Below are 27,845 nucleotides of genomic sequence, written 5' to 3' on the forward strand. Positions count from 1 at the left end.
TCCTAACAAGGAATAGTTAGGAAGAGTAATCTGCTCTCTCTATAAAGCATTAAACATTTGCGAAAAATTTAAGATGAAAGTTAGCTATGGAGAGAAAATAAATGAACATAGGATAATCCCACAAATATTTATTGACAAACACACTAAAATTTTGAGAACTTCATAACTCGAGAAATTAGCAATTCTAACAATGCCAAGAATGAGCATTCAAATTAATATATAATGGTCTTTGATCCATCCATACTATTGAGAAGATTAAGGCACAAAACGAAAAATGTAAATTCAAATCATCATGAAATGCGAACAAATGCCCTTCAAATGAAGTTTCCAAATTCATTTGTTCTCTAATACTTCAAAGAGGAGCTAAGAAAAGTAAAATCCAAAGAAACCATCAAAATTAAGCAGAAGCTGCTGCTGCTGCCTTCTTCCTTGGTGCTGCTTGAGTACCTAAACCCACGTCAAACGACCAATCAACAAACAAAAAAGAAAGAAAACATTACGTGCAAAAAGCTCAAAAAGTTGTGACGATATATCGATATGTATGAATCTATACCTTCTCTAAAGTTGGTTTTGAATCTGCGCGGCACATGGCGTAGGTACCTCATGCGCCCCGTTCCAGTAGTCTTTCTCCGAATAGCCTTCACGCTCCAATTATCTATTATGTCATTCAATTATAACACCAATCAAGCATAAAATCAAACACATTTGTACACATAAAAACAAGTGTAATACAATGAGGGCTTACATGTCCTCTTGCGGGCAGCAGGGTATGCACAGGCGGAGCAGCGGCTCTTTTGGAGGTGGAAGCTGCGGCGGCCACACCTCACACACAATGTGTGTGTCTTGTTCCTCCTCTTACCAAAGCTCCCTGTTCCCTTCCCCTATTATCATCCAAGTAAAGAGAAAGAGAAATTCACAAAGACACACACAGATCAAATCAATTGCTGATATACATACAAATATATACACTTAAAGATTAAAAAAAAAATGTATAATACCATTGTTGTGCAGTTCCAGGAACCCTAGATTTTCCTTGAGCTCTAGCCAAAAAGATGGATGCGCAGTTTTGAGCTATTATATATGGAAAAATCAAGGAAATTAACAAATCATTTTAGGCTCTAGGGTTGGGCCTTAAGGGATACCGGACCTTTAGTTGGGCTCAAATGTTGGGTTGCAAGGGCTTGGATAGAAGTTGGGCCCTTTGTTTACTCATTGAGACCCATTAGATTTGTATATTTCTTTCCGATAAATTGACAAAAGTAGCACTAATTGGAATTGTTTGTATTTAGTTGAGTGGGAAACTTTACAACGAGGGTTCCAAAATATACTCCCTTGAAGTACCCCCATTTCAAATATTTTTTTCTTTATATTCATATCCAAACATTCACTTCTGGTGCATAAAAGATCATTTTTGTTGCACGTATTAATTAATGTCGATGATATTTTTACCCATCCATTATTGTATACGATGTGCATTTGTTCAAATCATCGTAACATATCAAATGAATGTTTTTATTTTTCCATCAATTCCGTGTCATCTTTTCCATTATCTCCTTATTAAAAACACAAACTCTACATTGCATAAAGCTCCTTCGTAATATTAGAAACTAAGAAACTCGTTTGATATCTCTCCATATGCAAATAATTCTCAATATGAAAACATGGTACTAGGGAGCCTATCTTTGAATAGGTAAAAGGAACGGATATGTTGGGTTCAAATTATTGGCTTCTTGAAGAAAGGCTATATTCTTCGAACAATCTATCTCGGATATGTAATTATGGTTCAATTCTACTCGAGTCCAACAAAATAATCAACAAATCTATACACACCAAATATTCGAGAGTTCTTCTATTTCATTCTTTTTGTTATTGGATATCACGTTCCTATACATTTATATTTGTGTAATTGTAGGCCATATTGGTCAAAAAGAAGCTAAAAAAAATTAGATATCTTGATTACATGCACCGTCTAGTGAACTTTCACTAACCCACCGAACCTTTAACTTTTCTTCTTAATAGAAAAAAGACAGCACTTTAAAGAGCAGGAAGTCTTCTAATAATCATTGGATTCCCATTGTGTTCGCGTTTATATTAGTTTCGTTTCATTTCTTGAATGGAATACATATTATATCAAGCTAAGGAGCGTTTGCTGGTTGTTGGACAAACATCATTTTCTACTTTACCTAGTGATTTGATGGGTTTACTAATCAAATTGTCCCGAATACTAGTCTTTACGAGTCGGCCCGCGCAAGGTACTTTTATTTTTTCTTTTAAAAGAACGTGAGATTTTTTTTTTTCTTTTATTCAAAAAAAGGTAAAGCCACACTGAATTTCATTTTCACATCAACCGCCAAAGTTTCAAAATTTTCATAAAGGGTGATGACAGGATTTGAAGGGTTGGATTCAAGTCTTTTACGAGCTCTAATACCATGTTTAACTACTTCACATAAAATGATTATTTAAAATTTAGTTTTCAACAAGACTACACATTTTCTGAACATGCCGGGTCTACGACGGGCCATGCAAGGCATCCTAAAACACGAACCCGACCGATCTAGACTTTTCTACAACTTCAAAAACCCAGAGAGCATTGTCTATTTAAAAACCCCTTCTCATTACATTTTGTCCCAGAGTAACCAAAAGAAATTTGAAAATTTTCTTCTTCTTACTTCAACAGGCCTTGCAGAACGAAATTGAACCCAAAAATGCAGCTCAAAGAATCCATTTACAAGACCAGACACTACATTCATAGAACTCTCCGAAACCTCAAATCGTCACTCTTAGGAGATTACCAAAAACTACCTAAAACTCCTCATGTTAATCCTCTCTTTAATCCCAAAATGCAGGATTTGGATAATTTCTACAAAGATTTCTCCCAACATTGGGATTCTGATCATAATAAGGTGCTGAAGAAAAAGAAAAACGGTCGATTTTCGGTGAAAGAAAAAAGAAAGAGAGATGAAAAATCATCATGCAGTGGAAGGTCCATGAATGGTGCAAGAAAAGAAGAGAAGAAAGGTAAGTATTGTGATGGCCTTTGAGCTTCAAACATATAGTTTGCTCGTTTGAGCTTATCGAACTCTAATAACAGTACATATTATAAGATTTGAGGTTTCATCTTCATATGTCAACTTTGTTAAGAGTAGCTATATGTTTCCCTACATAGTAGGAACTAAGCTTTTGTTTATTATATTGTCCAGATGAATCTAATATTGTGTGCCAGACGTGCATGGAAGGGAAACAAGTGGGGTCCAGTTCAAAGATTGTAAATGGTTTAGCACATAAGATGAAAGAATTGGAAATGTTTGATATGAATGATTTGGACCATGTGATGGATGTGGAAGAGGTGATGCATTATTATTCTAGGCTTACATGTCCACTTTACCTTGACATTGTTGACAAATTTTTCATGGACGTGTATAGGGAGTTGCATCCTCCACAACCCTTGGTCGACCATTAAATTCAAAGACCACGTTGAAGATGAAATTTGAATAAATAGATTTATGTGCATTCAATGGTCTAAGCTTTTAGACGAAGTTATTAAATAGAATTGGATATTTTTGTTTTCCTTCGCTCTTCCTCTTTTTAGCCGTGTATTTGTGCACTCCTTGCAATTTTTCAATTTCGATGTTCTTCAAATTTGCTTATTCCAATGGCATATACCCCAGAGATTCAAGTCAAATTTATCAAAAATAAATAAAAATAAAATCAATGATCATGTATAGTATGGTGAATTGAACAGTCCTAAACAACATCAAATAAGAAAATAAAATAAATTCCGTTCATAGAACCAATCCCGACTCATACCATGTACTGAACATGCACTACGGCCAAGAAACATAAGGTCATGAAACATCAGAAGGCAAGAACATTTAATTGTACACAAATGCCTATTCCTTGTCAAAATGATCCAATTATCATGAAATTACAAAGATGCAGATCTTTACAGAAGCATCAGATTTGTGACTTTTTGTAATTAAAAAAGAAAGAAAACAAAATCAAATGATGGTTATCAATCGGAACGCAATCGAAACAATGATTGAATAATCATCGTGTTGAGAACTGAATATGCCCGAGTAAAACCACCAAGTCGTAATGAATTACTGCATCAACTTTTTCTTGACCAATATGTATGTATCACAAACTGTTTTACATGTGCATTATCGTACAAATTTCTCGATCACCAGACGACACTAAAACATTGTGCTCCTTTAAGCGCTGTTGAAAATGAACCAAGCGATTCTGTAACTGTAAGATACCAGCTGCTTTCTGAGAGAGGATTGTATTCAATTTCGAGATGTAATAATCCAACTGATTTCCTGGTTGATCTGCCTTGACCAATAGATTCATCTCCTGCACAAGGCACATAAAAAGATTTACTGACCCGCATAAACTTCTGGAAAATGAGCACATATCTAGAAACTGAGACGTGCAAATATGATCATCAATCAACAAAAGAGTGTAACAGATACTGTACCAATACCAGCTTTTGACATTAGGGGTGTGTTTGCAAGAATGGAACTTGCATGGAAACAAAATAAGTTCTAGGCATTTAAACTTATTTGCTTAGAATTTGTCAATTAAATGTGTTTTATTAGCTTAATTTTCAACCTAAAAGGATATTGTAATTTTTCATTAAGTCGAGTTTTTTGGAAGTGTAAATTACCTAGAAAATAAAAACTTACCTCCCCCACCCTCTCCCCACAATAAAGAAAATGTTTTCCTTATTTTTGAGAAAAATATGGTCACATAACCAACTTTTGGATAATATTTTCCTTGAAAAAAAGATGCCAATCAAACACCAAAAAGGACATTTTCATGAAAAATAATGTCAATCGAACATACCCTAAAAGTTGTGGAACAATGGCAAATAATAGAGATGGCAACATTTTACATTATACCTTGCTACATATGGTACAATAAAATTCAGAATAGTGTTGACTTCTCTGACGATATCCATTGTTTCCTCTACTTGTCTCCTCTGAGCATTCATGAGATCTTCTTCCTAAAAAATCCAACAGGAACTCATATATATTAGTACCTGGATGGGATCCGTAACTTCAGTAGTTCCTAGAGCAAAATACTACTATTTTTACCTTCAAAAGAGATTCAGATTATCCTCTGAATTTTTCATATCCATCTTAGGTTGCCCTTTCCATTTGGTCTAGCCATTGGTTCTCGTCTTATCCTCTGAGTACGAAAAATTATATGCCTCAACTTTTGAGTTCTTCCTTGAAGGCTTCTCTTGCTCATAGGAGTCTTCATCATAACTTTCATTATCAGTACGTTCAGGCCATGAACCGCCCATATCATCTTCAAATGTCTCAGTAGGTGGTAAAGCTGAAGACAAGTGTTGTGTTGTCGACTGTAATTCCTTATAAGATGTGAAGTGCCATTTATTTCACCTTAACTATAGTAAGTAACTCATTTTAACAGGGAGAATTGAAACAAATAGCAGCAACCACGACCAATAAAAGTTGGTTTCCCACAAAAATCTACAATAATGGGACATGGACATGGGCACTATTAAACTTTCACCAAGACGCACTCTCACCAAGACGCACTCCATACAGTTAAATAGAATAAGAACAATTATAAATAAGGGGAAAAGTGATGCGGACATCCATTTATTATTTTATATTTTCATTTGGACTATTATTTCATCCATTTATTATTTTATATTTCCATTTGGACTATTATTTATGTTCTATTATTGGGCTTGTATAATGGTTTTGGCCCAAGCCCACTCTCTTTAGGGGTTTTTTTTTTTTTTTTTTGTTCTGCTATTTATGTATGATTTATTGTTTACTTGGGACAGTTGATGAAGATGAATGAAATGTTTGGTTAAGTTTTCTCCCCGCCGACCTTCTCCTCTTATTCCATTCTTCTCCAGTCTTCTCCCCCATTCTCTCCAGTTCCCCCCCCTTTCTGGCTGCCTATTTCTTTTTAGTCCTCTGCTTATTTTCTGCTGGTTATTGTTTAACTGCTGAATCCCATTGATCCTACATTAACAAGCAAATCCTTTTGCTGAAATAAATATACAAGATAACGACAATTTGCACAGACCTTAAGTTTTATCTCTTGAACAATGAGAGAATTAAAATGTGTTTCTATGATGTCTTCCTCATTCTTCATCAATTCTTCCTTATTTAGTGGTCTTTTGCGCACCTGCAACCAAACAGAATAAACAAATTACATAATGAAAGAAACATCATAACATTAAATAGTCTAATGCTCTTAGATAATGAAAGGGCTTTTCACTTGCTGCAGAGATTGTAATTCCAGTTAAATTTATTAAGCCCTTGTTTGAGCCCCATTCTTTTTACAAGAATGTATTTTTGAATAGTGTATTGATGGGAAATGTGTAGTTAAAAAATAAGGAAAAGTTTTAGATTTGCGTGTAATATTATTTTATTGAAGAATGTGTGGTTGAAATAATGTCAAAACATTATTTAAGAATGTATATTTTTGAAAAAATGGGAATCAAACAGGGGCTAAAGGTAATCACATTAACAACTAAGCATGATCGCATAGCAGTCACAATGTAGTTGATTCTGTAAAGTAAAAAGATAAACCTAAATTTAAAAGGCTTTGTCTAATAGCTACACTGTTGAATTATGAATGACTGGACAGAATCAAACAGGCATACCTCCACTTTGATCTTTGCAGCATTGCTGGCTTTCACATTATCAGCAGCAAGGCTTTTGGAGACATTGTTCTCCAGTGTCACAGGAGTTCTACTCGCATGTTTGCTGTTTCCGAGGTAAGGCTCAAAGTCATCAAAACTTTTCCCCTGAGCAAAGTGATGCATGGAACGGGCACATAAAGACCAGGAACTGACGTCAGTTCTTGGCAACCATACACCAAAATAAATCAAAAGGGCAGGCAAGAGAAAAAGTAGAAATGATTATACTTACAATACTAGCTAAATAAACTCAGATATCAAAAGAATGAAATGAGTTGAAGAAAGTAAACAAACAAAACATTAATACTGTACTCAGTAGGTCGTTGATTTGATGGGGCTATATCGTGATTCAAACACCAGTAACATGGAGTTAATTAAGATTGGTTGGTAGGTATAAGTAAACCAATACTTACATGCTATATGATAAGTGTGTTTTTGCACACTTATTTACATCACAAACATAACTTAAATACAAGTAAAATGATTTAATTGTTACTTAACTCTGCCAAATTCATGCAATGTAGGAAATTCTAGGGAAACAGTGGAATTCAGGAGAAAAGAGCCGAAAAAGGACCAAATTGAAGCAAAGAGAAAATTCAGGGACCAAATTGCAATTATCTGAAAATTGATCCGATGAACACATCAAGCAATTGATCAAGCCAAGCACCAATTGGAAGTTATGAGGGACCATTAGAGCAACGAGGAACAAAAGAGGAGGTCAAAGAGTGAAGGAATGAAACTTGAGGACCAAAATGACTCAAACAAGGAAGTAACTCTACTATGCGGTCGCATAGTATAAAACCTATGCGATCGCGAGTGAACCTCCAGGGATGAAAAATGGAGTTTTTCCTAAACCTATGCGGTCGCATAGGTATAAATTTTCCCGAATTTTGTAGTTTCCTTATATGATTGCAACTCCTTTGGTAACCTAATTTGGACGGGTTTAAATAGCAACAAGACGTCCAGTAGCCTCACGAACGACTTGGGAGGCAAAAACATCAATCTTGGAGTGGAATTGAAGGCAAGAACAAGCAATTGTTGCGAGATTTACGAGATTTTTTCAATCTTTGATAACCCGGTGATGTATTTTATTCATATTTTATTAGTTTTCGTTATTTTTATCATGATAGGCTAGATTTTTGCAACTAGGTGATCGATGAACCATGTAATTTTTATTAAACTTTCTATTTCATGATTTCGAATTATTAGTTTGATGGATTTTTGAATGGATTATATTGATTTACGTATTTCCACAATTAATGTGCATTTGAGTTGTGTGAACTTGGTGGTTTAATTCTGAATTTGAGAAAATTAGATTAGACTCGACATATATAATTCATCATAGGGTCCGATAGGGGATAGAAATATACTCCTATGCCCTATGTAAATCTTTAATTGCACACAAAAGGATTATATGCGTTCTTGTAAAATTGCATCCGTCATAGAGATATAGGCTGATGATTTATGAGAATAGATTCAATACATCTCGAGAGAGAATATTGAATAGATTTAGGAGCATTGATTTATCAAATTCTTATTGAATTATCAAAATTGTAAAATTAGGGTTTAATTGGTAATTATTTGGGGATTCGTGATCCTAGTGCATTTGTTTTATATAGATTTTCACAAATTGACAATACATTTCATCAATTTTTCATAACATTTCGTAATTGAGTCATTAGTTAAGTGAATTTAAGTAATTAGGGTTTGATTTGAAATTAGGGTTTTTCAATTTGGGGATTTCCCCCAATTTAGAGTTTGATTTGAAATTAGGGTTTTTCAATTTGGGGATTTCTCCCAAAATTAGGGTTTTTGATTCCAAAATTCATTTCAACTCAATTAGTTTCGGTTAAGGCTAAAATAAGTAAAATTGAATTAACCAATCTCTGTGGACGATATTCGGACTCAATTGATCCACTTTATTACTTGTTAACGAACCGTACGCTTGCGATAATTTAAATCGAAAGAAATATTTCGCGAACACTATAGGACACTTGTAGACTTGTATATAAATCCAACTCATTAATCCATGAAAGATATGTTGCCTTCTCCTACATTTCGGTATAATTATTATTCTCTACAGTCTAATCAGTTTTTTTAATTTTTAAATGCATGTATCAATTTTCCACCACAAACCCGACAACACAAACTTGCCATCCTCAAACAAAAGAAAGAAAGAAAGGAAACAAGGAAGCACAAGAAGTTCAAATGAATTACATTACATGGACTATTGAAAGAATAAACCGCGCACCACTGCCACCACATACGTTGATAGACAAATGAGTTAACAAGACAGAGCTTGAACATAATTTTACTTTAAAAACTCTAAATCACCTCAGGGAGAAGCTCGGTATAAAAGAATGCAGATCCAATAGTCCAGGGCTACACTCATTTTTGGAAACTTGCTCCTCCACATTCATTCTCCGGCCTGTAGGTCATGAATCCCTAGTCGGTGCAATGGATCCCCAAACAAATCACTTCCTCTAATTCCTCTGTGCTTACACACTCCTGTACATTCTTGAACCATGAATCCCGCCATTAAAATCCTATTTACAAAAATCATAAATTGAGGGGCTTTTTTACTGTAGTGTCGGATCTAACTAGTAAATACAAAATGCGGTAATGTACCTGAAGAGGAGAGACTGCATTGTTTGACTGTAGGTGTTGGAGATCAGCTGATTGTAATAACCGTCCATTCGATGGAGTGTCTATCCAGTTGTCGGAGTACTGTCGCTGGTGGTGCGCCGTTGATGCACCGGATCTCTGCCTCCCCACGGCATTCATTTTCCGGTCTACTCTCTCTAAAACGTCTGATCGAACTTCAAAACAACTCCTTTCTCTCTCTAGAACAACGTTCACAGTTTTCCTCTCAAGAGAATTTGAATATACATATTGCATATATCGATTGAAATTACAGTAATCTTCGCGTCTGAAAGAAGAGATTTTGGAGGTGGATAGAGATATGAAAAATGCTTTGAAAATCGAGTTAACCATTCCCAATGGTTAACTCGAGGTTTATCTCAATACTTTGTTACCAAGTTTAAAATATCGAGTTTTAATCACTAAATTTAAATTCAAATCTTGAATTACTCACTAAAATTTAAAATATCAAATTTTAACCACTAAATTTTAAAGAATATTGTACATTAATAACTATAAATTTGATATTTTTCAAAATTCAACATTTATGTTAGTGAGTAAATTAAGCATTTTTCAAAATTCAGTTGTCAAAACTCGATATTTTAAACTTTGGTGAGCAATTAAAGACATGAAATCTAAGTTCGGTGATTAAAACTTGACATTTTAAACCTCAATGACCAATCAAATATATGAATTCAAGTTCAGTGACCATTAAAATAATTAATTCAAGTTCAATGGTTGTGATGCATGGAGAAGTGAGATTGCTGGTGAAAGTAATGCCTTTGTTTGTCATTCTTTAATAAATTAAATTGTTTGTTACAATAATATTCTCCACCACACGTTCACATAATAAAATATTTTACACATAAACTAATAAAATTCTTTAAATTTCAACTACAAATTTTCTAAAAAATACTATTTAAAACTCTATATTTTCTCTCATAATGAGAGACAAACAAGCTCAATATGTGGACGTGACTACACCTTGTTTGACAACGATTATTTGGAGAAAATAGACATTTTGAATAATGATCTTTAGGAGAATGTGAAATTAAAAGGTAGAGTGCGTAGCGAAAAGATTTTGATTTAAAGGTTGTAAAACAAGGGCTACATTTGCACTTAAGTTACAGCCTAGTGATTTAATTGTACTAAATTAAAGTTCAATGATCCAATTCGAGTTTACTTTAGTTCGGTGACCAGCAATATCTTTGTTAATATTAGTCATCCAACTTTGACTTTTTTAAGAATCATCACTATACCTTTTTTCGAGTCTCTAGCCACTTCAACACTTCATCGATCAGACAAACACTCCAATACGATGGATAGATTCTTTCATATGGACCACTAATGTTTTAAAATTTCATCCAAACCATGAATTGGTGTTTCGTAAATTTTTCGATCTTCTCAATTATCAAATAGAGATATTTGCTTCTTCGATTTTGATCTCTTGAAATTGAATTTCGAAGAGCCCAAATGAAACCGTTTTCCTTTTCACTCACAAATTTCCTCTTCTTTTTATTGAAAGGCGAAATGTTTGATTTTTATAAAACCTTGATTACGGGGCTCAGATAAAAAGAAGTCATTATAACTTTTTTTTAAGCGTATGTTTGGGTCCCATTTTTAGCTAAGAAATATTTTGAAATTGCAGATTGATGAAGAATGTATGATTGAAAAGAAGAGAAAGAAAAATACATTTTGAAAATTTTGAGATCAAATAAGGACTAAATTTTTCAACAAGTTCTGCAACCTAGCATTTTAACGATGTTGAGGTCCATCGTCCACATAGCTAAACCTGTCTGCCATGTTGGAGCACTCTAATTGGTTGTGGTTATTAATGGGATGGTGAGATTAAAACAAATGTTTTATATTAAGCCCATGTTTGAGCCACAATTTAGGAAAAAAATCATTATTCATGTCAAATTAATGAGAAATGTATGATTAAAAATAAGAAAAAAATTTAAATTTGTGTGTAATATTATTTTTTGAAGAATGTGTGGTTGAAATGAAATCAAATTACTGTTGAAAAATGTATTTTTTGAAAAAAATGTGGCTCAAACAAACCCTAAATTAAAGTTCAGTGACTAGGATAAGATAATTCTATGAGTTGGGGTGACCGTTAAGTGAAATTTCCATCATATTGAAGAAGAGAGAACTCAAGGGATATGATTTGATTCAACGGAAGAAACTAGATCTAGTGGAATTTGAATTTCAAGGATGTCGTGTGCTACGTGTGTGAACCACGGACATGTGTAAAAGAACCATTGGTCCAAAAAAGTACGTTATTGGGACCAAGTTGACTTTTTAGAAGGGGATGCATCCATTTGACATGTCGAAGCTATGCAGGTGTTTGGTGGGAATTTTGAGAATTGATTTTTTTACCGTTAAAAGGTAAAAGTGGATCCTACTTATGAGAGAAGAATTTAAAAATAACGACTAAAATAATGAAATAACGATCAAAATTTTGATTTTAATTGGCTTAAAATTCCAACCAAACATGCTCTATGTAGTTTTACGAGGTGTATTATCGTATTTCCTGACATTGTTTCTTTTTATTTTTTATTTATATATTTTGGGTGGGGGGTGGAGGAACATTATTCAACATTTTTTTGTTAGTTGAATGATTGGTTTGAGTAGGTCTGGACCGACATTTGACTTCTTCTTTTATTTTTTGTTGGTGGTGTTTGGAAAGTGATAATCACAAGCGTCATATACATAGGTTAATTATTTGAAAGGTTACTTTATTTATGTCAAGTGCTAGTACTTAATAAATTGAACTTAAAAATATATTTCAACAGTCACTAAATTATGTATCGTGTTATTCATTTATTATTTAAGTAGAAAAATTCGTTAGATTCAACAAATGACATTGACTAGAGTGATGGATAGACAATACGGTATATAATTCGGTGACAATTGAAATACAATTTTAAGTTCAATTATGAAGTAGTAACAATTGATATAGTTATGAAGTAGTAACAATTGATATAGTTTAGTGACAATTGAAGTAGTAACAATTTCTTATTTTCTCAAATCGACCAATGTGAAAGAAGAAATCAAATAAAATGAAGGGAAAACAAAAGAGGAAATTGGAAATCGAAGGCCTATAAATCGAAGAGAAAAACTTTTGCTGGTGTCCATTATGAAATAAATGGATAACAATAGTCTTCAACTGAAAGTTTTGCTGCCTAAATGGAGCCTACTGTCTCTCTTGGAAGTTTTTTATACGAAATTTGTAGTACGAAAAAGTGATACCAGTTGATCTGGGAATTGAATGTACTTTTTAACTTTTGACAAAGAGAAGCATAACAACAAATATATCAAAAACAACAACAACAACAAATGGTCGATAAACGGAACAATATGATAATTTAAGTGAATGAAAGGGAATATGCTAGTCGGGAATTTCATGATTCCGCGAATCATTTAGAGTCATTCTAGCATCATATAATGTTTGACATAGAATTTTTTTTTAAAATAAAAGTAAAAAAATGTTCAAATTAGTGCCAAGGTAAACAAAACTAAACTCAAACACAATCCCTAATTCTTAAAAAGTTATATTCTTCTTCGATTTATAAGTCTCGGACTTTTAGTTATTCTTTTCCCCTTCATTTTCTTTGATTTTGCTTTCATATTTGAGGGAAGAAAAAATTAGTAATGCTTAATGACCGAATTTAAAATTATATTTCAATGGTATCCGACCTCTACCAATTGTTAACACTTAGTAACTGAACTTAAAATTATATTTCAATGGTCACTGAACTATACATTGTGTTATCTATCCTCACTCGAGTCGACGCTGTTAGTTGAACTAATGGGTTTTCCAACTTCAACGATAAATTGATAACACAGTGCATAATTCTATGACTATCATGATATATTTTTTAAGTTTAATTATTAAATAATAGCAATTAACATAGTTCAGTGACCAATAAGATATATTTTTTAAATTCGGTTATTAAGCCCATGTTTGAGTCACATTTTAGGAAAAAATATATTATTCATGTCAAATCAATAAGAAATGTGTGGTTAAAAAATAAGAAAATGTTTTAGATTTATGTGTAATATTATTTTATTGAAAATGTGTGGTTAAAATGATTTCAAATCACCGTTAAAGAATGCATTTTTTTGAAAATAATGTGACTTAAACAAGCCATTAATAAAATTTATGGTGTTACACCCCTATCTGAACCACTTCGAAAAGTTCACCACCACATCATGCGAGGTGTGGATCGCTCATCTGAAGTGTTTCCGAAGTTATTTCACCAATGGTGACGATCTGCTATCACACTACGAGGCATAAGCAATTCTGCGGGACTGGCCGAAGTGCCCTCGCCCCTGAATCTGAGGCAAAATGCACTCCGAGGAACTCTGTCAGAGGATCCGTCGCCAATTTCAGAATGAGATCTTTGTCAAGATCTTTTCTGCCCCAAAGGTTTAAAGTGATTTGATGTCTCCATGAGGCTAGTTGATGTGACGTATCAACTTTATGTCAACTCAACTCGGGAGAAGTAGTTACCCGCCCACTCTATAGATGGGGCTGATTGACGCCTATGAGCAGATACCTCATACCGTCAGATATATATACGTGTCCCACATCCAACGGTTCTCCTCACCTATAAATACTCAAGGTTTGGCAAGAGGCAAAGGTAATGAAACTCTTACTACTTAATACTCCATAGCAAGCAAATATATATATCTCCTCCCCACTATTTTGCACAACCTTGGTACTATTCCGATCCCCTGAGCCTAACTTGACCATCGGAGTGTATACGGCCACTGCCACCCCTGCTGGTTCCGGCCGTGTGCATCTGACCGTGCGTTGATTGTGCACAAGAAGGAATACGTGGAGTGGCTATCGGTTGGCCACGTGGAGGGTCCAATTTTCGAGGTCAATAGATTGGCGCCGTCTGTGGAAAACTTCCCGTTCAAGGTTTTGCATTCTCCACCGGAGAAATCACCGGAAAACTAGCGACTTACTCTGAAAATGGCACGTTCTTGAAAAAGAACATAGTCGAGTTATAACTCAAGTTCTCATCACCCTTGAAAAAGGAGATAGAATGAGTTCCAGCCATGAAGACGACAACCCCATAAGAAAGGCCTCTGAAGAAGAAGTGCTCCATGACAATGTCATTCACCAAAAACTCCATCACTGGCGTCGTCGAGGTGAAAGAACAGCCATGCTCACTGAAGGAATGACTCAAATAGCTGCGGGCATGAGAGACATCGCAGCTTAGAATATGGCGATGCATGAACTTCTCATGCAAGCTCAGGTCACCAGGGCTCTCAAATGCTCCAAGGATCTTACCCAGTGCAGGAAGCTCCTGTATCTCGTTCCCGATGCCATATGAGTCAGCACAAGGAATGCCCCCTCCAAAGAGAAGTAGGTGCGGAAGCCACATCCTATGTGCAAGGGAGCTAGCCAGCAGAACCACAGCTAGGGGACAATTTTCCTCAAGAATATGAGGAACAATGGTCAGTAAGCATCTTCGACCGAATAGGGTTGGACCCTAGCAATAGGGTCCGCTCAGTGCGAAGATCAGTTTGGCAAGACCAGGAGCACGAACAGGCACCTCCTCCTCCTAGAAATAGGAGGGATAAGAGGAACCTAGTTGATTGGGGGAGTCGAGGAGAAACACCTCCAACTATCCAGGATATTCAAGATGATGAAGGGTCAGATGGGCCTTGTTGATCTTATGAAATTAGCGATGATAATGATAACCTCCCTTTCTCAAAGGAGATTCGAAGCTTCCCAATGCCAGCGAACTTCATGCCCCATAAGATCCCCAAGTATGAAGGAAAAGGGGCCCCGGAGAAGTACCTCACCAAGTACATGACACAGATGAGCCTCAAGGGAGCCTCGCCTGCTTTGAAATGCAGAGCCTTCCACCTAACCCTGGGCGGAGCTGCTGAAGTGTGGTATAACAGACTTCCTTCCCTGAGCATTAGAAGTTGGCCAGATTTGAAGAAGGCATTCTTGAACCAATACCTCTCATACAGAGAAGAAGATACCCCAGTGCAACGCCTGCAAGATATGAGGCAGGCCCCTAGAGAGACGCTGAAAAGCTATCTCGCCAGATTTACAGATGAAATCACATACTGCGAACATGTCACTGACAGAGAAGCCCTTTCGGCTCTGAAAGTTGGTATCAACATGAACACTTTGTTCTGGAGGGACGTGCGCAGCAAGAATCCTGCCACCTATGACAAACTGGTAGAAATGATGAGAGTGGAAATCGTCGGTGAAGAAATGATTGATCATCGAAACCGTGCCGCGCAGGAACTCCCTCCGCCTCAGAGGCAGGTAGGTCAAGGACTCACAGCGCACATTGTCACTCAGCAATAGATTCAAGCAGGTCACACAATAGCTCCCACCTCCGAACAGGCACTGGCTTCCGCCACACTGAATGCAGTGCCGGTATTGGCATATGAAAATTCTCCTGGCGAAGCAGGACCATCTGGAAGAACTGATAGCAAGAAGAAGAAGAAGAAGCGATCAAACAGGCCCTTGAAAAGGGCAAGGTTTTGCACTTTCCACCAACTTTATGGGCATGAGACGCTCCTCGACGCCCGGATCAGAGCGAGTCACACCCCTCCAGGAGGAACGAATATCCTCGCAGATCTACCCCTTCGAACAGGGGGGAGAAAAGGCATAGAGAGCAATCATCCCGGAAAAGAGAATGAAGGGACCGAGGAGAGTCCAGACAGAGAGATCAGGCCCCCTTTTTTGGTGGCCAAATCATCAGGAAAATCGAAACAATCATTAGGAGACCTCACATCAGCGGAAACACCAGGAATGCCCAAAGGAATTACACAAGGGAAGCAAAGGACCCACCAATGATCACTTACATTGTCAACGAGTCCCAAGAGGCCAACAGGATGGCCCCAATTACCTTCTTCCAGGAAGATGCACAAGGACTTCACCACCCCCATTGTGACGTGTTGGATGTGAGAGCCGTAGTAGCTAGAAACTGACTCAAACACATGGTCATTGACAATGGCAGTTCTCATGAACATACTGTTCGGCTCTACCTTTGACAAAATGCAAATTGAACATGGGTTGATCCCCATGACCGATCCACTATTCAGATTTACTGGAGACAGCATCGTCCCACGAAAGCGGATCACTCTGTCGTCGAGATGGGTTTAGCACCCCTAGCGGCTCAACACTTCATGGAATTCTTAGTGGTAGACCACAGATCGGCCTATCATGGAGTATTAGGCAAACCCGCTTTGAAAGATCTTTGGACCGTCACATCCATTCACTACTTATGTATGAAATTCCCAACTGAACATGGGATTGCTACGGTCCGAGGCGACTAGATGGGCTCCAGGGCATATTACTTGAACTCTCTGCGAAAGTCGGAGCCCCGAACTGTTAACGTGATCATAACTGAAGTTGCCAATGAAGCCAGTATGGACGTGGAAATGCTCGACGACCCTGAACAAGGGCATACCTCTGAATAGGAGGAAGACGTCGACATGGAAGAGGCCCCTGAACAAGGACACCCTCTTGATGAGTTAGATCCCCGGATATTTGACTCCGAACCAAATGCAACCCCAATGGAAGAACTCGAAACTTTCTCCGCCAATCCAGAGGACCCTAGTCAGGTCTTACGAATATCGAGGGCACTGTCCCCTGAAACAAAAGAAGAGATTATCTTCCTAAAAAGGAACTTGGATGTCTTCGTTTGGAAGCATGAAGACATGGTGGGAATAGATCCAAGGATCAATTGCCACCATCTTAACATCAACTCCTCCTGTGCTCCTCATCGGTAGAAAAGACGTGCCCTCAACTCGGAGAGGTACGACTCAAAGACGAAGTAGACAAGCTTAGCCGTGGCTTCATAAGGGAAGCCATCTACCTAAAGTGGATATCCAACGCGGTCCTAGTGAAAAAGCCCAGCGAGAAGTGGAGGGTGTACGTAGACTTCACCAACTTGAATAAGGTGTGCCCTAAAGACAGCTTCCCACTTCCAAGGATAGACCAACTTGTGGATTTCACCGTTGGATATGAATTATTGAGCTTCATGGATGCATATTCAGGGCACAATCAGATACCCATGTTTCGACCTGATGAGGAAGCTACATCATTCATTACAGACAGAGGACTCTACTGCTACAAAGTCATGCCCTTCGGATTGAAAAATGCCGGAGCTACATATCAGAGACTGGCCAACATGATGTTTGCCAAACTCATTGGCAAAACCATGGAGGTCTACGTGGACGACATGCTAGTCAAAAGCCTCCAGGCAAGTGAACACGTAAGTCACCTCGACCAAACCTTTCAGATACTTAGAAAATATAAGATGAAGTTGAATCTCCTCAAGTGTACCTTTGGGGTGGCTTCGGGTCAGTTCTTGGGATATATTGTTAACCAAAGAGGAATTGAAGCAAATCCAATAAAGATAACGGCCTTTCTAGAAATGAGGTCACCTCAGAAATCGAAGGAGAGCCTACCCTTTCTTCAATGTGCTTAAACAAAGAAAGAAGTTTCAATGGACTTCTGAGTGCAAGGAAGCCTTCCAGGTGCTGAAAAAGCACCTCGAAGAGGCGCCCCCTTTTGTCAAAACCTCAACCAGAAGAGTCACTGCTGTTTTATTTGGCGATTTCGGACGTGGTGGTCGGCGCTGTCCTAGTTAGAGAAGAAAATGAGCGCCAGTTGCCAGTATACTACGTCAACAAAGCACTCCTCCCAGCTAAAACACGCTACCCAGACATAGAGAAATTGGCACTTGCCCTCATCACAACCTTAAGGAAACCGAGGCCATACTTCTAGGCCCACTCGATTGAAGTTCTCACCAACTTTCCATTGAAGCAAGTACTGTAGAGAACAAATGCATCGGGACGCCTGCTAAAATAGGCGATCGAGCTCAGCGAGTTCAACCTACTATTCCGACCTCCACATGCCATCAAGGGCCAGGCTCTTGCAGATTTTGTGGTTGAATTTGTCAAAGCCCTGGAAATGGAGGCAACAATGGAACCAGCCGAGCCCCCAATATGGAAACTATTTGTAGATGGATCCTCTAGACAGGCTAGTTCCGGGGCAGGAATTGTCTTGGAAAGTCCGAAGGGTCACAAGCTAAATTGCGCAATAAGGTTTGGCTTCAAAGCCTCGAGCAACGCTGCTGAATATGAGGCCCTTCTGGCAGGTCTTAGACTTGCTAAGAAAATGCAGGCCAGAAAGCTACTGGCAAGCAGCGATTCTCAGCTGATAGTGAATCAGGTCAATGGAAGCTTTGCGGCCAAAGACATCAGCATGGTTGCATAGTTGAAATTGGTTCTGGACCTAGCTCCTCAGTTTGAAAGGTTCGAACTGATTTAAGTCCCATGCCTAGAGAATACACATGCAGACACCCTTTCAAAATTGGCCAGCAGCAAGGATTCTGAGCTACTAAAGGTCGTTCGTATTGAACACTTATGGAAGTCCTCCATTTCCGGAGGTGAAGAGGTACTATGGATCGTAGGCACCCCATTATGGATACAGCCCATCATCGCCTATCTAAACGATCAAACATTACCTGCTTCTAGAAGCGAGGCGAGGAAGTTAAGAAGAAGGACTGCGCACTTCGTCCTGCAAGAGGATATGCTCTACAAAAGAGGCTTCGCCTCACCACTTCTCCGATGTGTGGGAGGCGAAGAGGCCACATATATACTTAGGGAAATCCATGATGGAATCTGTAGAAATCACTCTGGAGAAACATCTCTGGCACACAAGGTTCTCCGTCAAGGCTACTTTTGGGCGACCCTGAAAAGGGATGCTTGCCAGTTTGTCTAAAAATGTGACAAGTGCCAGCACTTCTCAAATATTCAAAGGCAGCCTTCTCAGATCCTCTCCGTAGTGACCAGCCCCTGGCCATTCGCCAAGTGGGGTATCGACTTCGTTAGTCCACTCCCAAAAGGAAAAGAAAGCGCGACTTTCGCCATTGTCACCATTGACTACCTCACCAAGTGGGTCGAGGCTGAACCTCTTGCCAAGATCACCGAGGCGAATACTACGAAATTCGTTAGGAAGAATATCATTTGCAGGTTAGGCATTTTCCATTCCTTAGTGTCCGACAACGGGAGACAGTTCGACAACAGGAAAATGCGAGAATTGTGCGACGAACTGGGGATAAAAAAGGATTTCTCAACACCTCATCACCCGCAAGCAAATGGACAAGTTGAGGCAATAAACAAAACTATCAAGCATACCCTAAAAAAGAAGCTTGACACCTCAAAGGGGGCTTGGGTCGATGAGCTTCTCCACGTCCTCTGAGCCATCAAAACCACAAGTCGAACTGCAACAAGGGAAACACTATTCTCAATGACCTGCGGAGCCGAGGTCATGAGCCCGGTCGAGGTCGGGGTCCCATCGCACCGTCGAATACACTTCAACAAGATCAGTATCGACGAGGCCCAAGTAAACAAACTCCACCTCCTTGAAGAAATGAGCGATACCTCCCAGGTAAATTTGACAAACTATCATAGAAAGATGACCCGCTATCATAACTCCAAGGTCAGAAACCGAACTCTTCGCCTGGGGGACCTCGTCCTCATAAGGGTCTTCCAATCATCAAAGCCAACCGGGTCCGGAGAGTTGGGACCGAACTAGGAAGGTCCTTACCGCATCCGCTGGGAATCCCGACCTGACACTTTCAAAATTGAAGACATGGCAGGGAAAGCACTACCTCATCAATGGAACATCGAACACTTGAGGAATTACTATCAGTGATGAGCTTTTATTCCGGTCCGATCTCAATGTTGTCTAATAAATGTATGTCCTGATCCGATCTCGTTTGTAATTTTCCTAGCTTACTGAGTGCTGAAAATGCCTTAGTAAAGGGTAATGTAACTTCTCTAGGTAATGATACTTCAGTTCTTTGTCACATCGGTTAGTAAATTGTTACCTCTGTCCTTCAATATGTTTACTTAAGTGATCCGATCTTCTATCATTAATTGGTTATTGTTAAGAGGCGCTTGATGTTTACTTAAGTGATCCGATCTTCTGATTATTGTTAAGAGGCGCTTAATCTTAAGTGCTTGTCATTCATATATGTGTAAACAGATCAACACGATAAGAAAATAGAAGCAACAATACTTAGCAAAAATTTCATTTCATTCACTTGAAATTGAGTTACAAAAGAAGCTGAAACCATTACAAGATTAGCCCTATTCTACAGGAGGGCCTTCCCCGCCAGCCTCTGCCTCGCCCGCCTCGAGGGCCTCTGGAGAGCGTCCTCAGCAAGCTTATTAGGCCAGCCTCCAGTAGGTCCCCCGAACTTTACCTCTAAATCGGAGATGTCCAGAGTGGAGTGGACCTTTTTCAGCCGACCCGATAAGCCTTGGGCACTCCAAGAGGTCCAAAAATTACAAAGTCGTCGTACAGGGGATGCTCCTTGAAGTGGTCAATGAAATTTTGAACAGCTACTTCCCCTGTCGACTTCAGTTCCTCCTTCAAGGAGGCAATTTCCTCAGATCGGGCTTTCGCCCTCTGCCTCAGCTCCGCTTTTTCTTTATTGGAGGCCTCCAGAGCCTTCGTGGCGAGTCGGTGGTGCTCATTGGTGTGATCCACTCTTCGATTCATAGCAGCCACCTGGCACTCCACTTCATAGAGCTCCTTCTTCAGCCACTCTATATCTTCTTTGGTAGCTGCCAGCTGGGCCTCAGCCTCCCTTCTTCCTTTCTCTTCCTCCACGGCCCTGGCCCGAGCCTCCCTCACCGATCCCCGTATTACATCGTCTCCTCGAGGCGCTTGGCGAGGTCCTCCCTCTTGGCATTGAGGTCTTTCACCAAGCCTTCAAACTGGATGCTGGTGCTCAGAGCCCGAGCCACACAGGCACTATTGGCCGCCACTAAGTCCTCGACAGTGCAGGAGGCGGTGTGGTCCCTCCATTCTTCGGTCCAGTACTTATTGTAGACCACCACCACTGTAGCCGTTTCTGGGGGGAGAGCCTCCAGTACTTCTTTTACTGGCTCCTCGAATTTCGTGCCCAAGAAGTCCACCTCCTTTGAGAGACGGGCTCTTTTTCTCTTGGGCTGCCTCGGCACCTGGGCGAGAGGCACGACAGTAACTGGTAGTGTGGCCGGGGTAGGAAAAGCCTCTGATGGCGTAGGCATTTTCTTCGGAATGACCACCCCGGTAGGAATTGTAGTTTGCCTCAGAACAGGGGGTGGCCTTGCCACCGTTGGTAGCTTCGAAGGTGCAGCAGGCTTTTTGCCCTTTCGAAGCAGATTGGCCTCGGATCCTCAGGCACCTCCTCCTCCATCGGAGGCTGGAGCCTCTTGCTGGCGTCCACCAAGTCCTTCATCTGCTTCTTATAGGCCGAGGATGAGGTCTTCAAGGCCCTCGCTTTGGCTATCATCCTTTGTATGGTCTTGAAGTCGGTCCGGAGAGGCATCTTCTTATTAAAGTTATCTGCAATAAACAAGTAAATTAGTACAAGTGTAAACGACTCGGAAGTACTGAAAGGTATTTGCTTCGAGATATTACCTTGTGAGGCCATCAGGTCGTGCGTCACTAAATGAATGTTCTTTCTGATCAATCGGTGGTACGACCTCTTCTTCGAAGGCAGCTGATATATGACGCAGATGATGTCGAAGTCGTGAGAGGACATGTCGCACCAAGGAAGAGTGCCTTTAAAAAATGAACACAAATGTTAGTTATGATCCGAACCAATGAGAAATAAACAAGAAACATAGCTACAATACTCACTAAGTGACGAGTACTTCGTGGGGACCGTAAGAGGTGCCAGGGGGTTCCCCTCCATCGTGTCCCATTTCCCGGCAGTCCAGCACCACGAACTCTTCCATTCCTTGATGGAGCTCGGCAAATCGAGCACGAAAGAAGTGTGGAAACCCCAAGAGGTCAGGTAATACTAGCACCTGGTCTTATCCCCCCGGATGTTACTTTGGGAATGTAGAGGGTCTGAAAAACAGAGAAGGGCATCTCCACCCCAAGTGACGCCTCTTTTTATAACATCCAGGAGCCCACCATTTGGCTCCAAGAGTTTGGGTTCAGTAAGGTCGGTGCTAAGCCATAAGACCTAAGTACCATCCCAAAAAAGGGTAAATTGGAAGCCTAAGACCGGCCCTAAGGATCGCCTCGCTTATCGCCACGCACCCTGGCCTAGGGTAGCAGGCCCTCTCGTCAGGTTCGAGTAAGATCAGGTCTATACTATGTGGGATCCTATATTCAGTCCTAAGTCTTTCTAGTTCGGTCCCCTTTAGCTTGGAGGGATAATCTGACGCCCCCAATGTACAGAGGTATCTGCTGGGCTATCCGGCCTCTTCCAAATGTTCTCCCCCCAAGCATCGCTTCGGCTACTTCAGAGGAGATCGCCACAATGGGCTCATCCATCCGCATTAACTCCAGCCCCCTCCCCGAATTAGCACTACCCTCAGAAGCCATTTTCAAAAAGGAAATGTCTCAAATATTTACTGAAACTTACGAGTTTGAGTGTTCCCCGGCTGGAAATGGTCAAAAAGCAGTGTGCGGTCGCCAGAAATGCTGAAGAATCCCGGAAATTGCAAAGAGTTTGAGAGCAAATGGGATTTTCTATTTTCGCAAGAATGGAAAGCTCCAAAAACGCTCAAGTCCGCTTTTTATATAGCGCTCCAACTAATCTCCATCGTTGAATTCAAATGCAATCAATCTAGGCCGTCCGTCGTATCATCAATCTGGGCCATTGAGATGAAACGCCAGATTTGATCTACGCCTAAGATTTTGCTGTGACCCTCACGCTCGCATAAAACGCATCGCCTCGGTCACCACCAGCCGTCAACAATAAGTAGCCATAGCAGCCTTTTAGGGGAATGGGGGTTGCACCCAACTGTCACCTTGGAAATACGCAATAGCTGTCAAATCATTTAACGTCAGATACGCCCGCTTCGGATCGAGCTCCTCACTCAACTTTACAAAGCTTAGACGCACCTGACGCGGAATCCCCTGTGGGTCATCGCCTTGGTCGCTGCGTTCCCTCCTAAACTTTACAAAGTTTTAGCTATCTCCCAACACGTTGTCCCCTGTGGGTCAGCGCACCGGTGGCAGATGAGCTCCTCACTCAACTTTACAAAATTTAGACATACCTGACGCGGAGTCTCCTGTGGGTCATCGCCTCGATCGCTGCGTTCCCTCCTAAACTTTACAAAGTTTTAGCCATCTCCCAAAGCGTCGTCTGCTGTGGGTTAGCGCACCGGTGGTAGATGAGCTCCTCACTCAACTTTACAAAGTTTAGACGCACTTGATGCGGAATCCCCTATGGGTCATCGTCTCGGTCGATGCGTTCTCTCTTAAGCTTTACAAAGTTTTAGCCATCTCCCAACGCGTCGTCCCCTGTGGGTCAGCGCACCGGTGGCAGATGAGCTCCTCACTCAACTTTACAAAGTTTAGACGCACTTGATGCGGAATCCCCTATGGGTCATCGTCTCGGTCGATGCGTTCTCTCTTAAGCTTTACAAAGTTTTAGCCATCTCCCAACGCGTCGTCCCCTGTGGGTCAGCGCACCGGTGGCAGATGAGCTCCTCACTCAACTTTACAAAGTTTAGACGTACCTGGCGTAGAGTCCCCTGTGGGTCATCGCCTCGATCCCTGTGTTCCCTCCTAAGCTTTACAAAGTTTTAGCCATCTCCCAACGCGTCGTCCCCTGTGGGTCAACGCACCGGTGCACATGAGCTCCTCACTCAGCTTTGCAAATGTTAGACGCACCTGACGCGGAGTCCCCTGTGGTCATCGCCTTGGTCACTGCGTTGACCGTCTCCCTACGCATCGTCCAGTTGGGCAGCACCTCAATCTCACATAAATTTTTCCCTCACGCAGTAGCGAAGCTTTAGCGCATCTGCCTAGGATCAACGCTTCGACGAACACAGAAGATCGACCCTCAAGTTCTCACAAATCACGGTCCCCATCCCGAGGCATATATATCCGATCGGGAAGACAAGTTCACCATGATGTAAATATTCATACCTAGACTTAGGGGACCACTGTTACGCCGCTATCTGAATTACTTCGAAAAGTCCACCACCACATCATGCGAGGTGTGGAACACTCATCTGAAGTGGTTCCGAAGTGACTTTACCAATGGTGACGATCTACTATCACACTACGAGGCATAGGCAATTCTGCGGGATTGACCAAAGCGCCCTCGCCCCTAAATCCAAGGCGAAATGCACTTTGGGGACCTCTGTCAGAGGATCCGCCGCCAATTTCAGAATGGGATCTTTGTCAAGATCTTTTCTGCCCCTAAGGTTTAAAGTGATTTGACGTCTTCATGAGACTTGTTGATATGATGTATCAACTTTATGTCAACTCAATTCGGGAGAAGTAATTATCCGCCCACTCTATAGACGCGGCTGATTGACGCCTATGAGCAGATGTCTCATACCGTCAGATGTATACACGTGTCCCACATCCAACAGTTCTCCTCATCTATAAATACCCCAGGCTTGACAAGAGGTAAAGGTAATGAAACTCTTACTACTTAGCACTCCATAGCAAGCAAATATGTATATTCTCCTCCCCACTATTTTGCACAACCTTGAGTACTGTTCCGATTCCTTGAACATAATTTGATTGTCGGAGTGTATATGGCCGCCGCCACCCCCGCTGGTTCCGACCGTGTGCATCTGACTGTGTGCTGATTGTGTACATAGAGAAATACGTGGAGTAACTATCGATTGACTACGTGAAGAGTCCAATTTCCGAGATCATCATATGGTATTCATAAGATACTTCAAAGGGAGAATAAACAATTTCGTGTTGAGAAAGCTGAGAATTATTCTGGAGGTGACTTGTGCAGTGTTGATAGTTCAATTGATTTCCCAAAAAAGAAGGCATTATTCCTTGGAATCAACAGAACCTTCGACACTTGCCAGTTGCCACCACCAAGCCTAACCGCCCTCGGCTCCGCGAAACTTCGTGAACCTCCCTGACTCCACCGCCTCTTATATCCATATTATTCTCATATAACTCGAGCAAATTTGCATTTTCTCAAGCGAAGCCTAATTACGAACACTTTCGCAATGGCCGAGGGCAATGCTGTAACGGTCTATGGAAGCAACGCTGCCATCACTAATGCCAAGAAGAACCCATTTCCGATCAAAGTCGGGATCGCCCAGATGCTACGGGGTGGTGCTATTGTCGAAGTCACTACCGTGGAACAAGCCAAGATCGCAGAGTCCGCCGGCGCTTGCTGTGTAACTGTATCGGATCCACCCAGAGAAGGAATTTCCCGCATGCCTGATCCGGGCCTGATTAAAGAAATTAAGCAATCCATCTCAATTCCCTTAATAGCGAAAGCCCGGGTTGGGCATTTTGTGGAGGCTCAGATTTTGGAGTCAGTAGGAGTTGATTATATTGATGAAAGCGAGGTTTTAGCCATCGCTGATGAGGATCATTTTATTAATAAGCATAATTTTAGGACGCCATTTATTTGTGGGTGTCGCGATCTGGGAGAGGCTTTAAGGAGAGTGAGAGAAGGGGCTGCGATGATACGCACTCAAGGTGACTTGATGGGGTCTGGGAATGTAATGGAGACTGTTCGTAGTGTGAGGAAAGTGATGGGTGAGATTAGACGTTTGAATAACATGGACGAGGATGAAGTGTTTGGGTTGTCTAAGCAGATTAAAGCGCCTTATGATATTGTGGCACAGACGAAACAAATGGGGAGGCTGCCGGTGGTTCATTTTGCTGCTGGAGGTATAGTGACTCCTGCTGATGCTGCACTGATGATGCAATTGGGATGTGATGGAGTGTTTTTGGGACCAGAAGTTCTCAGTTCTGCCGATCCTTACAAGAGGGTTCGGGCTATTGTCCAGGCTGTTAGGAGTTATAATGATCCTGTGGAGCTGGCGCAGGTGAGCAGTGGTTTAGAGGATGCAATGGTTGGGTTGAATCTTTCTGAGAATAGGGTCGAGCCGTTTGGTGCTGCAAGTACTTACTGAATGATTGATGGGAGCTGCATTGAATCTCTTCATCATTCTGTTTTGGAGTGTGTAGGAATGATGATTTAGTGGAATGTTACAGTTAGAGGTTACTCTTCTTAATTGTTGTCTTTGCATTTACCATTGAATAAAAATGAACTGATGTTCATACATGCCTAGCATTGCTATTGCTTAGATGCGAAAGCACAATGGTTTACTTTCATATAAAATAAATTTGTTGATGAATTGTGATCTTTGTCAAATTTTTAAATCCTTCTGCTATTCTCCATTTAGTTGTGGTTATCATTTTGTCATTGCATTTTTCTTATAATTTTATGAGGTTTAAGGTGTGGTGGCATACTGGTCAAGGCATGCAAGGGAAAGGAAAAAGGGAAAATACGAGAAAATGTATGTTATTATTCCTCTGTCTTACTCCATATTTATAATGATAGCTATTACAATTTTGTACAAATCAATTCCTTCCATTCATTTTCATGGTGGTTTGCATATGACATGTTTATGGTAGCTGCAAACTTAAAACTTCTCTGATAAAATGTACACAGTTCGTGTATTTGGATTATAAATTGCTTCAGTCTTTAGCTTGAAAAACATTTTCATTAGTGTGGAGAAATTTCCCTCACTTGCCTCCTAGTGCTCCTCTATGGCTTGATTTCTTCTTGGTTGTCAATGAAATTTCATATTTCTCCAATGAATTGTTTGCTTCAATAAATTTCCATAGATGGTCAATTCTTAATGCCAAGATGGTTTACTTCAAGTACCAGGGTACTCTGTATTGCTTCATGAGCTATTGTCGTTAACTAGGCACCTCAGTGCTGTTTCATACGCAGTAAAGGTCACCCCATTCACAATGAAGGCTCTGGCAACTGTAGTTCCCAAACCTCGCCAGAGAATGCTAGAGTCTTTTATGCTCCTCTTGAAGCATTCACCAATGCCCATGGATTTTCCTTGGGAGGAATTTGATTGAGCCTGAATTCTGGTTTTAATTACATCTAAAGGATAGCAACAAATCCAGCTAGCTACGCCGGCAAGACCTCCTGCAGTGAGCATTGTTCTGAAACTCTCCTGGCCGGTTTTCCTGCATCCTTGGTGAAGTTTCTCTCTCATATACTCATACGTCCAGAAGTAGACACCATGGGATGGTCCATCCCTTAGCACAGTGATGGTGAAACCTCGGTAAATTCCTCTCCAACCTTCTGTTCTAATTATGCTTCTAGCAATACCTGCTGGACCCTTGTAATTGCCTGATTGTTTAGTTTTATCATGTGCATTATTACTATGCAGCTGAAGACGGATTTTCACTAGCTCAATGGGACTGATAATTACACTTTGTATTACCCCGGCTCCAATTCCTCCTAGAGTAACCCCTGTGTATGATGGAGGGTCACCAGCCTGAACATTCGTGTCAACTGCTCGTGATAGTGTAGCGTATGTCTTGAAAACTATGGCATTCTGCAGTTTGAAGCTAAGTAAGTTTTCACGAGGAAACCTAAAAGGAATGCTAAAATGCATTTACTTTTACATTTTTAGTTGAAAAATGCTACTGTCAGTTTGCAAGATTTCATTTGATTTTTTTTTGGGGGGGGGGGGGGGGGGGGGGGGTAAA

General features: G+C 40.4%; 6 protein-coding genes and 1 long non-coding RNA gene across 11 annotated transcripts in view; 3 read left to right on the plus strand and 4 right to left on the minus strand.

Moving 5' to 3' along the window:
* Positions 1–144: 144 nt before the first annotated feature.
* On the minus strand, positions 145–1,071 carry LOC111405140 (60S ribosomal protein L37-1-like). The gene is made up of 4 exons (XM_023033895.1): positions 999–1,071; positions 746–881; positions 554–655; positions 145–447 (listed from the first exon to the last, which is right to left on the minus strand). Exons 1-4 carry the CDS (start codon positions 999–1,001, stop codon positions 398–400), a joined length of 291 nt encoding a protein of 96 aa, XP_022889663.1. The 5' UTR covers positions 1,002–1,071; the 3' UTR covers positions 145–397.
* Positions 1,072–2,557: 1,486 nt separating this feature from the next.
* LOC111406915 lies at positions 2,558–3,568 on the plus strand. Its single transcript, XM_023036275.1, has 2 exons — positions 2,558–3,018; positions 3,201–3,568. Exons 1-2 carry the CDS (start codon positions 2,706–2,708, stop codon positions 3,458–3,460), a joined length of 573 nt encoding a protein of 190 aa, XP_022892043.1. The 5' UTR covers positions 2,558–2,705; the 3' UTR covers positions 3,461–3,568.
* A 468-nt stretch (positions 3,569–4,036) lies between these two features.
* LOC111405141 (kinesin-like protein KIN-13B) lies at positions 4,037–7,103 on the minus strand. Of its 5 annotated transcripts, none has more exons than XM_023033900.1 (5): positions 6,650–7,103; positions 6,067–6,168; positions 5,097–5,340; positions 4,943–5,005; positions 4,037–4,353 (listed from the first exon to the last, which is right to left on the minus strand). In XM_023033900.1, the coding sequence occupies exons 1-3, from the start codon at positions 6,809–6,811 to the stop codon at positions 5,131–5,133; spliced, it is 474 nt and encodes a 157-aa protein (XP_022889668.1). In that variant the 5' UTR covers positions 6,812–7,103; the 3' UTR covers positions 4,037–4,353; positions 4,943–5,005; positions 5,097–5,130. The 5 variants fall into 5 exon arrangements, with proteins under 5 accessions (XP_022889668.1, XP_022889667.1, XP_022889669.1 ...); XM_023033899.1 differs by having other exon boundaries at positions 4,902–5,005; XM_023033901.1 differs by having other exon boundaries at positions 4,902–5,005; positions 5,097–5,365.
* A 1,494-nt stretch (positions 7,104–8,597) lies between these two features.
* On the minus strand, positions 8,598–9,679 carry LOC111406411. The gene is made up of 2 exons (XM_023035844.1): positions 9,314–9,679; positions 8,598–9,202 (listed from the first exon to the last, which is right to left on the minus strand). Exons 1-2 carry the CDS (start codon positions 9,677–9,679, stop codon positions 9,131–9,133), a joined length of 438 nt encoding a protein of 145 aa, XP_022891612.1. The 3' UTR covers positions 8,598–9,130.
* Positions 9,680–25,054: 15,375 nt separating this feature from the next.
* LOC111405142 (pyridoxal 5'-phosphate synthase-like subunit PDX1.2) lies at positions 25,055–26,475 on the plus strand. The gene has a single exon (XM_023033902.1). It carries the CDS (start codon positions 25,322–25,324, stop codon positions 26,240–26,242), a length of 921 nt encoding a protein of 306 aa, XP_022889670.1. The 5' UTR covers positions 25,055–25,321; the 3' UTR covers positions 26,243–26,475.
* Positions 26,476–26,741: 266 nt separating this feature from the next.
* LOC111405143 (mitochondrial arginine transporter BAC2-like) overlaps positions 26,742–27,845 on the minus strand; it is a 2,050-nt gene continuing 946 nt past the window's right edge. The window contains exon 2 of the mRNA XM_023033903.1: positions 26,742–27,691. Coding sequence (XP_022889671.1) covers positions 27,020–27,691 — 672 coding nt within the window. The 3' untranslated portion in view covers positions 26,742–27,019. The remainder of the gene's footprint in view (positions 27,692–27,845) is intronic.
* Positions 27,288–27,845, plus strand: part of LOC111405144 — a 1,082-nt gene continuing 524 nt past the window's right edge. The window contains exons 1-2 of the long non-coding RNA XR_002704743.1: positions 27,288–27,415; positions 27,524–27,708. This is a non-coding gene — a long non-coding RNA (uncharacterized LOC111405144). The remainder of the gene's footprint in view (positions 27,416–27,523; positions 27,709–27,845) is intronic.

The sequence above is a fragment of the Olea europaea genome, chromosome 12 (assembly GCF_002742605.1).
Source record: "Olea europaea var. sylvestris chromosome 12, O_europaea_v1, whole genome shotgun sequence".
Lineage (NCBI taxonomy): Eukaryota > Viridiplantae > Streptophyta > Magnoliopsida > Lamiales > Oleaceae > Olea > Olea europaea.

Excerpts from the sequence above, each read along its gene's own strand:
- LOC111406411 (XM_023035844.1), bottom strand. The coding sequence starts at position 9,679 with ATGGTTAACTCGATTTTCAAAGCATTTTTCATATCTCTATCCACCTCC. Across the intron at positions 9,203-9,313 it reads ATGCAGTCTCTCCTCTTCAG|AATGTACAGGAGTGTGTAAG; the intron begins GTACATTACCGC and ends TCATGGTTCAAG.
- LOC111405142 (XM_023033902.1), top strand. The coding sequence starts at position 25,322 with ATGGCCGAGGGCAATGCTGTAACGGTCTATGGAAGCAACGCTGCCATC.
- LOC111405140 (XM_023033895.1), bottom strand. Across the intron at positions 656-745 it reads TGCTGCCCGCAAGAGGACAT|ATAATTGGAGCGTGAAGGCT; the intron begins GTAAGCCCTCAT and ends ATGACATAATAG. Across the intron at positions 448-553 it reads CAAAACCAACTTTAGAGAAG|GTACTCAAGCAGCACCAAGG; the intron begins GTATAGATTCAT and ends ACGTGGGTTTAG.
- LOC111406915 (XM_023036275.1), top strand. The coding sequence starts at position 2,706 with ATGCAGCTCAAAGAATCCATTTACAAGACCAGACACTACATTCATAGA. Across the intron at positions 3,019-3,200 it reads AAGAAAAGAAGAGAAGAAAG|ATGAATCTAATATTGTGTGC; the intron begins GTAAGTATTGTG and ends TATATTGTCCAG.
- LOC111405141 (XM_023033900.1), bottom strand. The coding sequence starts at position 6,811 with ATGCATCACTTTGCTCAGGGGAAAAGTTTTGATGACTTTGAGCCTTAC. Across the intron at positions 6,169-6,649 it reads CTGCAAAGATCAAAGTGGAG|GTGCGCAAAAGACCACTAAA; the intron begins GTATGCCTGTTT and ends GTTTGGTTGCAG. Across the intron at positions 5,341-6,066 it reads TTCAAGAGATAAAACTTAAG|CTTTACCACCTACTGAGACA; the intron begins GTCTGTGCAAAT and ends ACTTGTCTTCAG.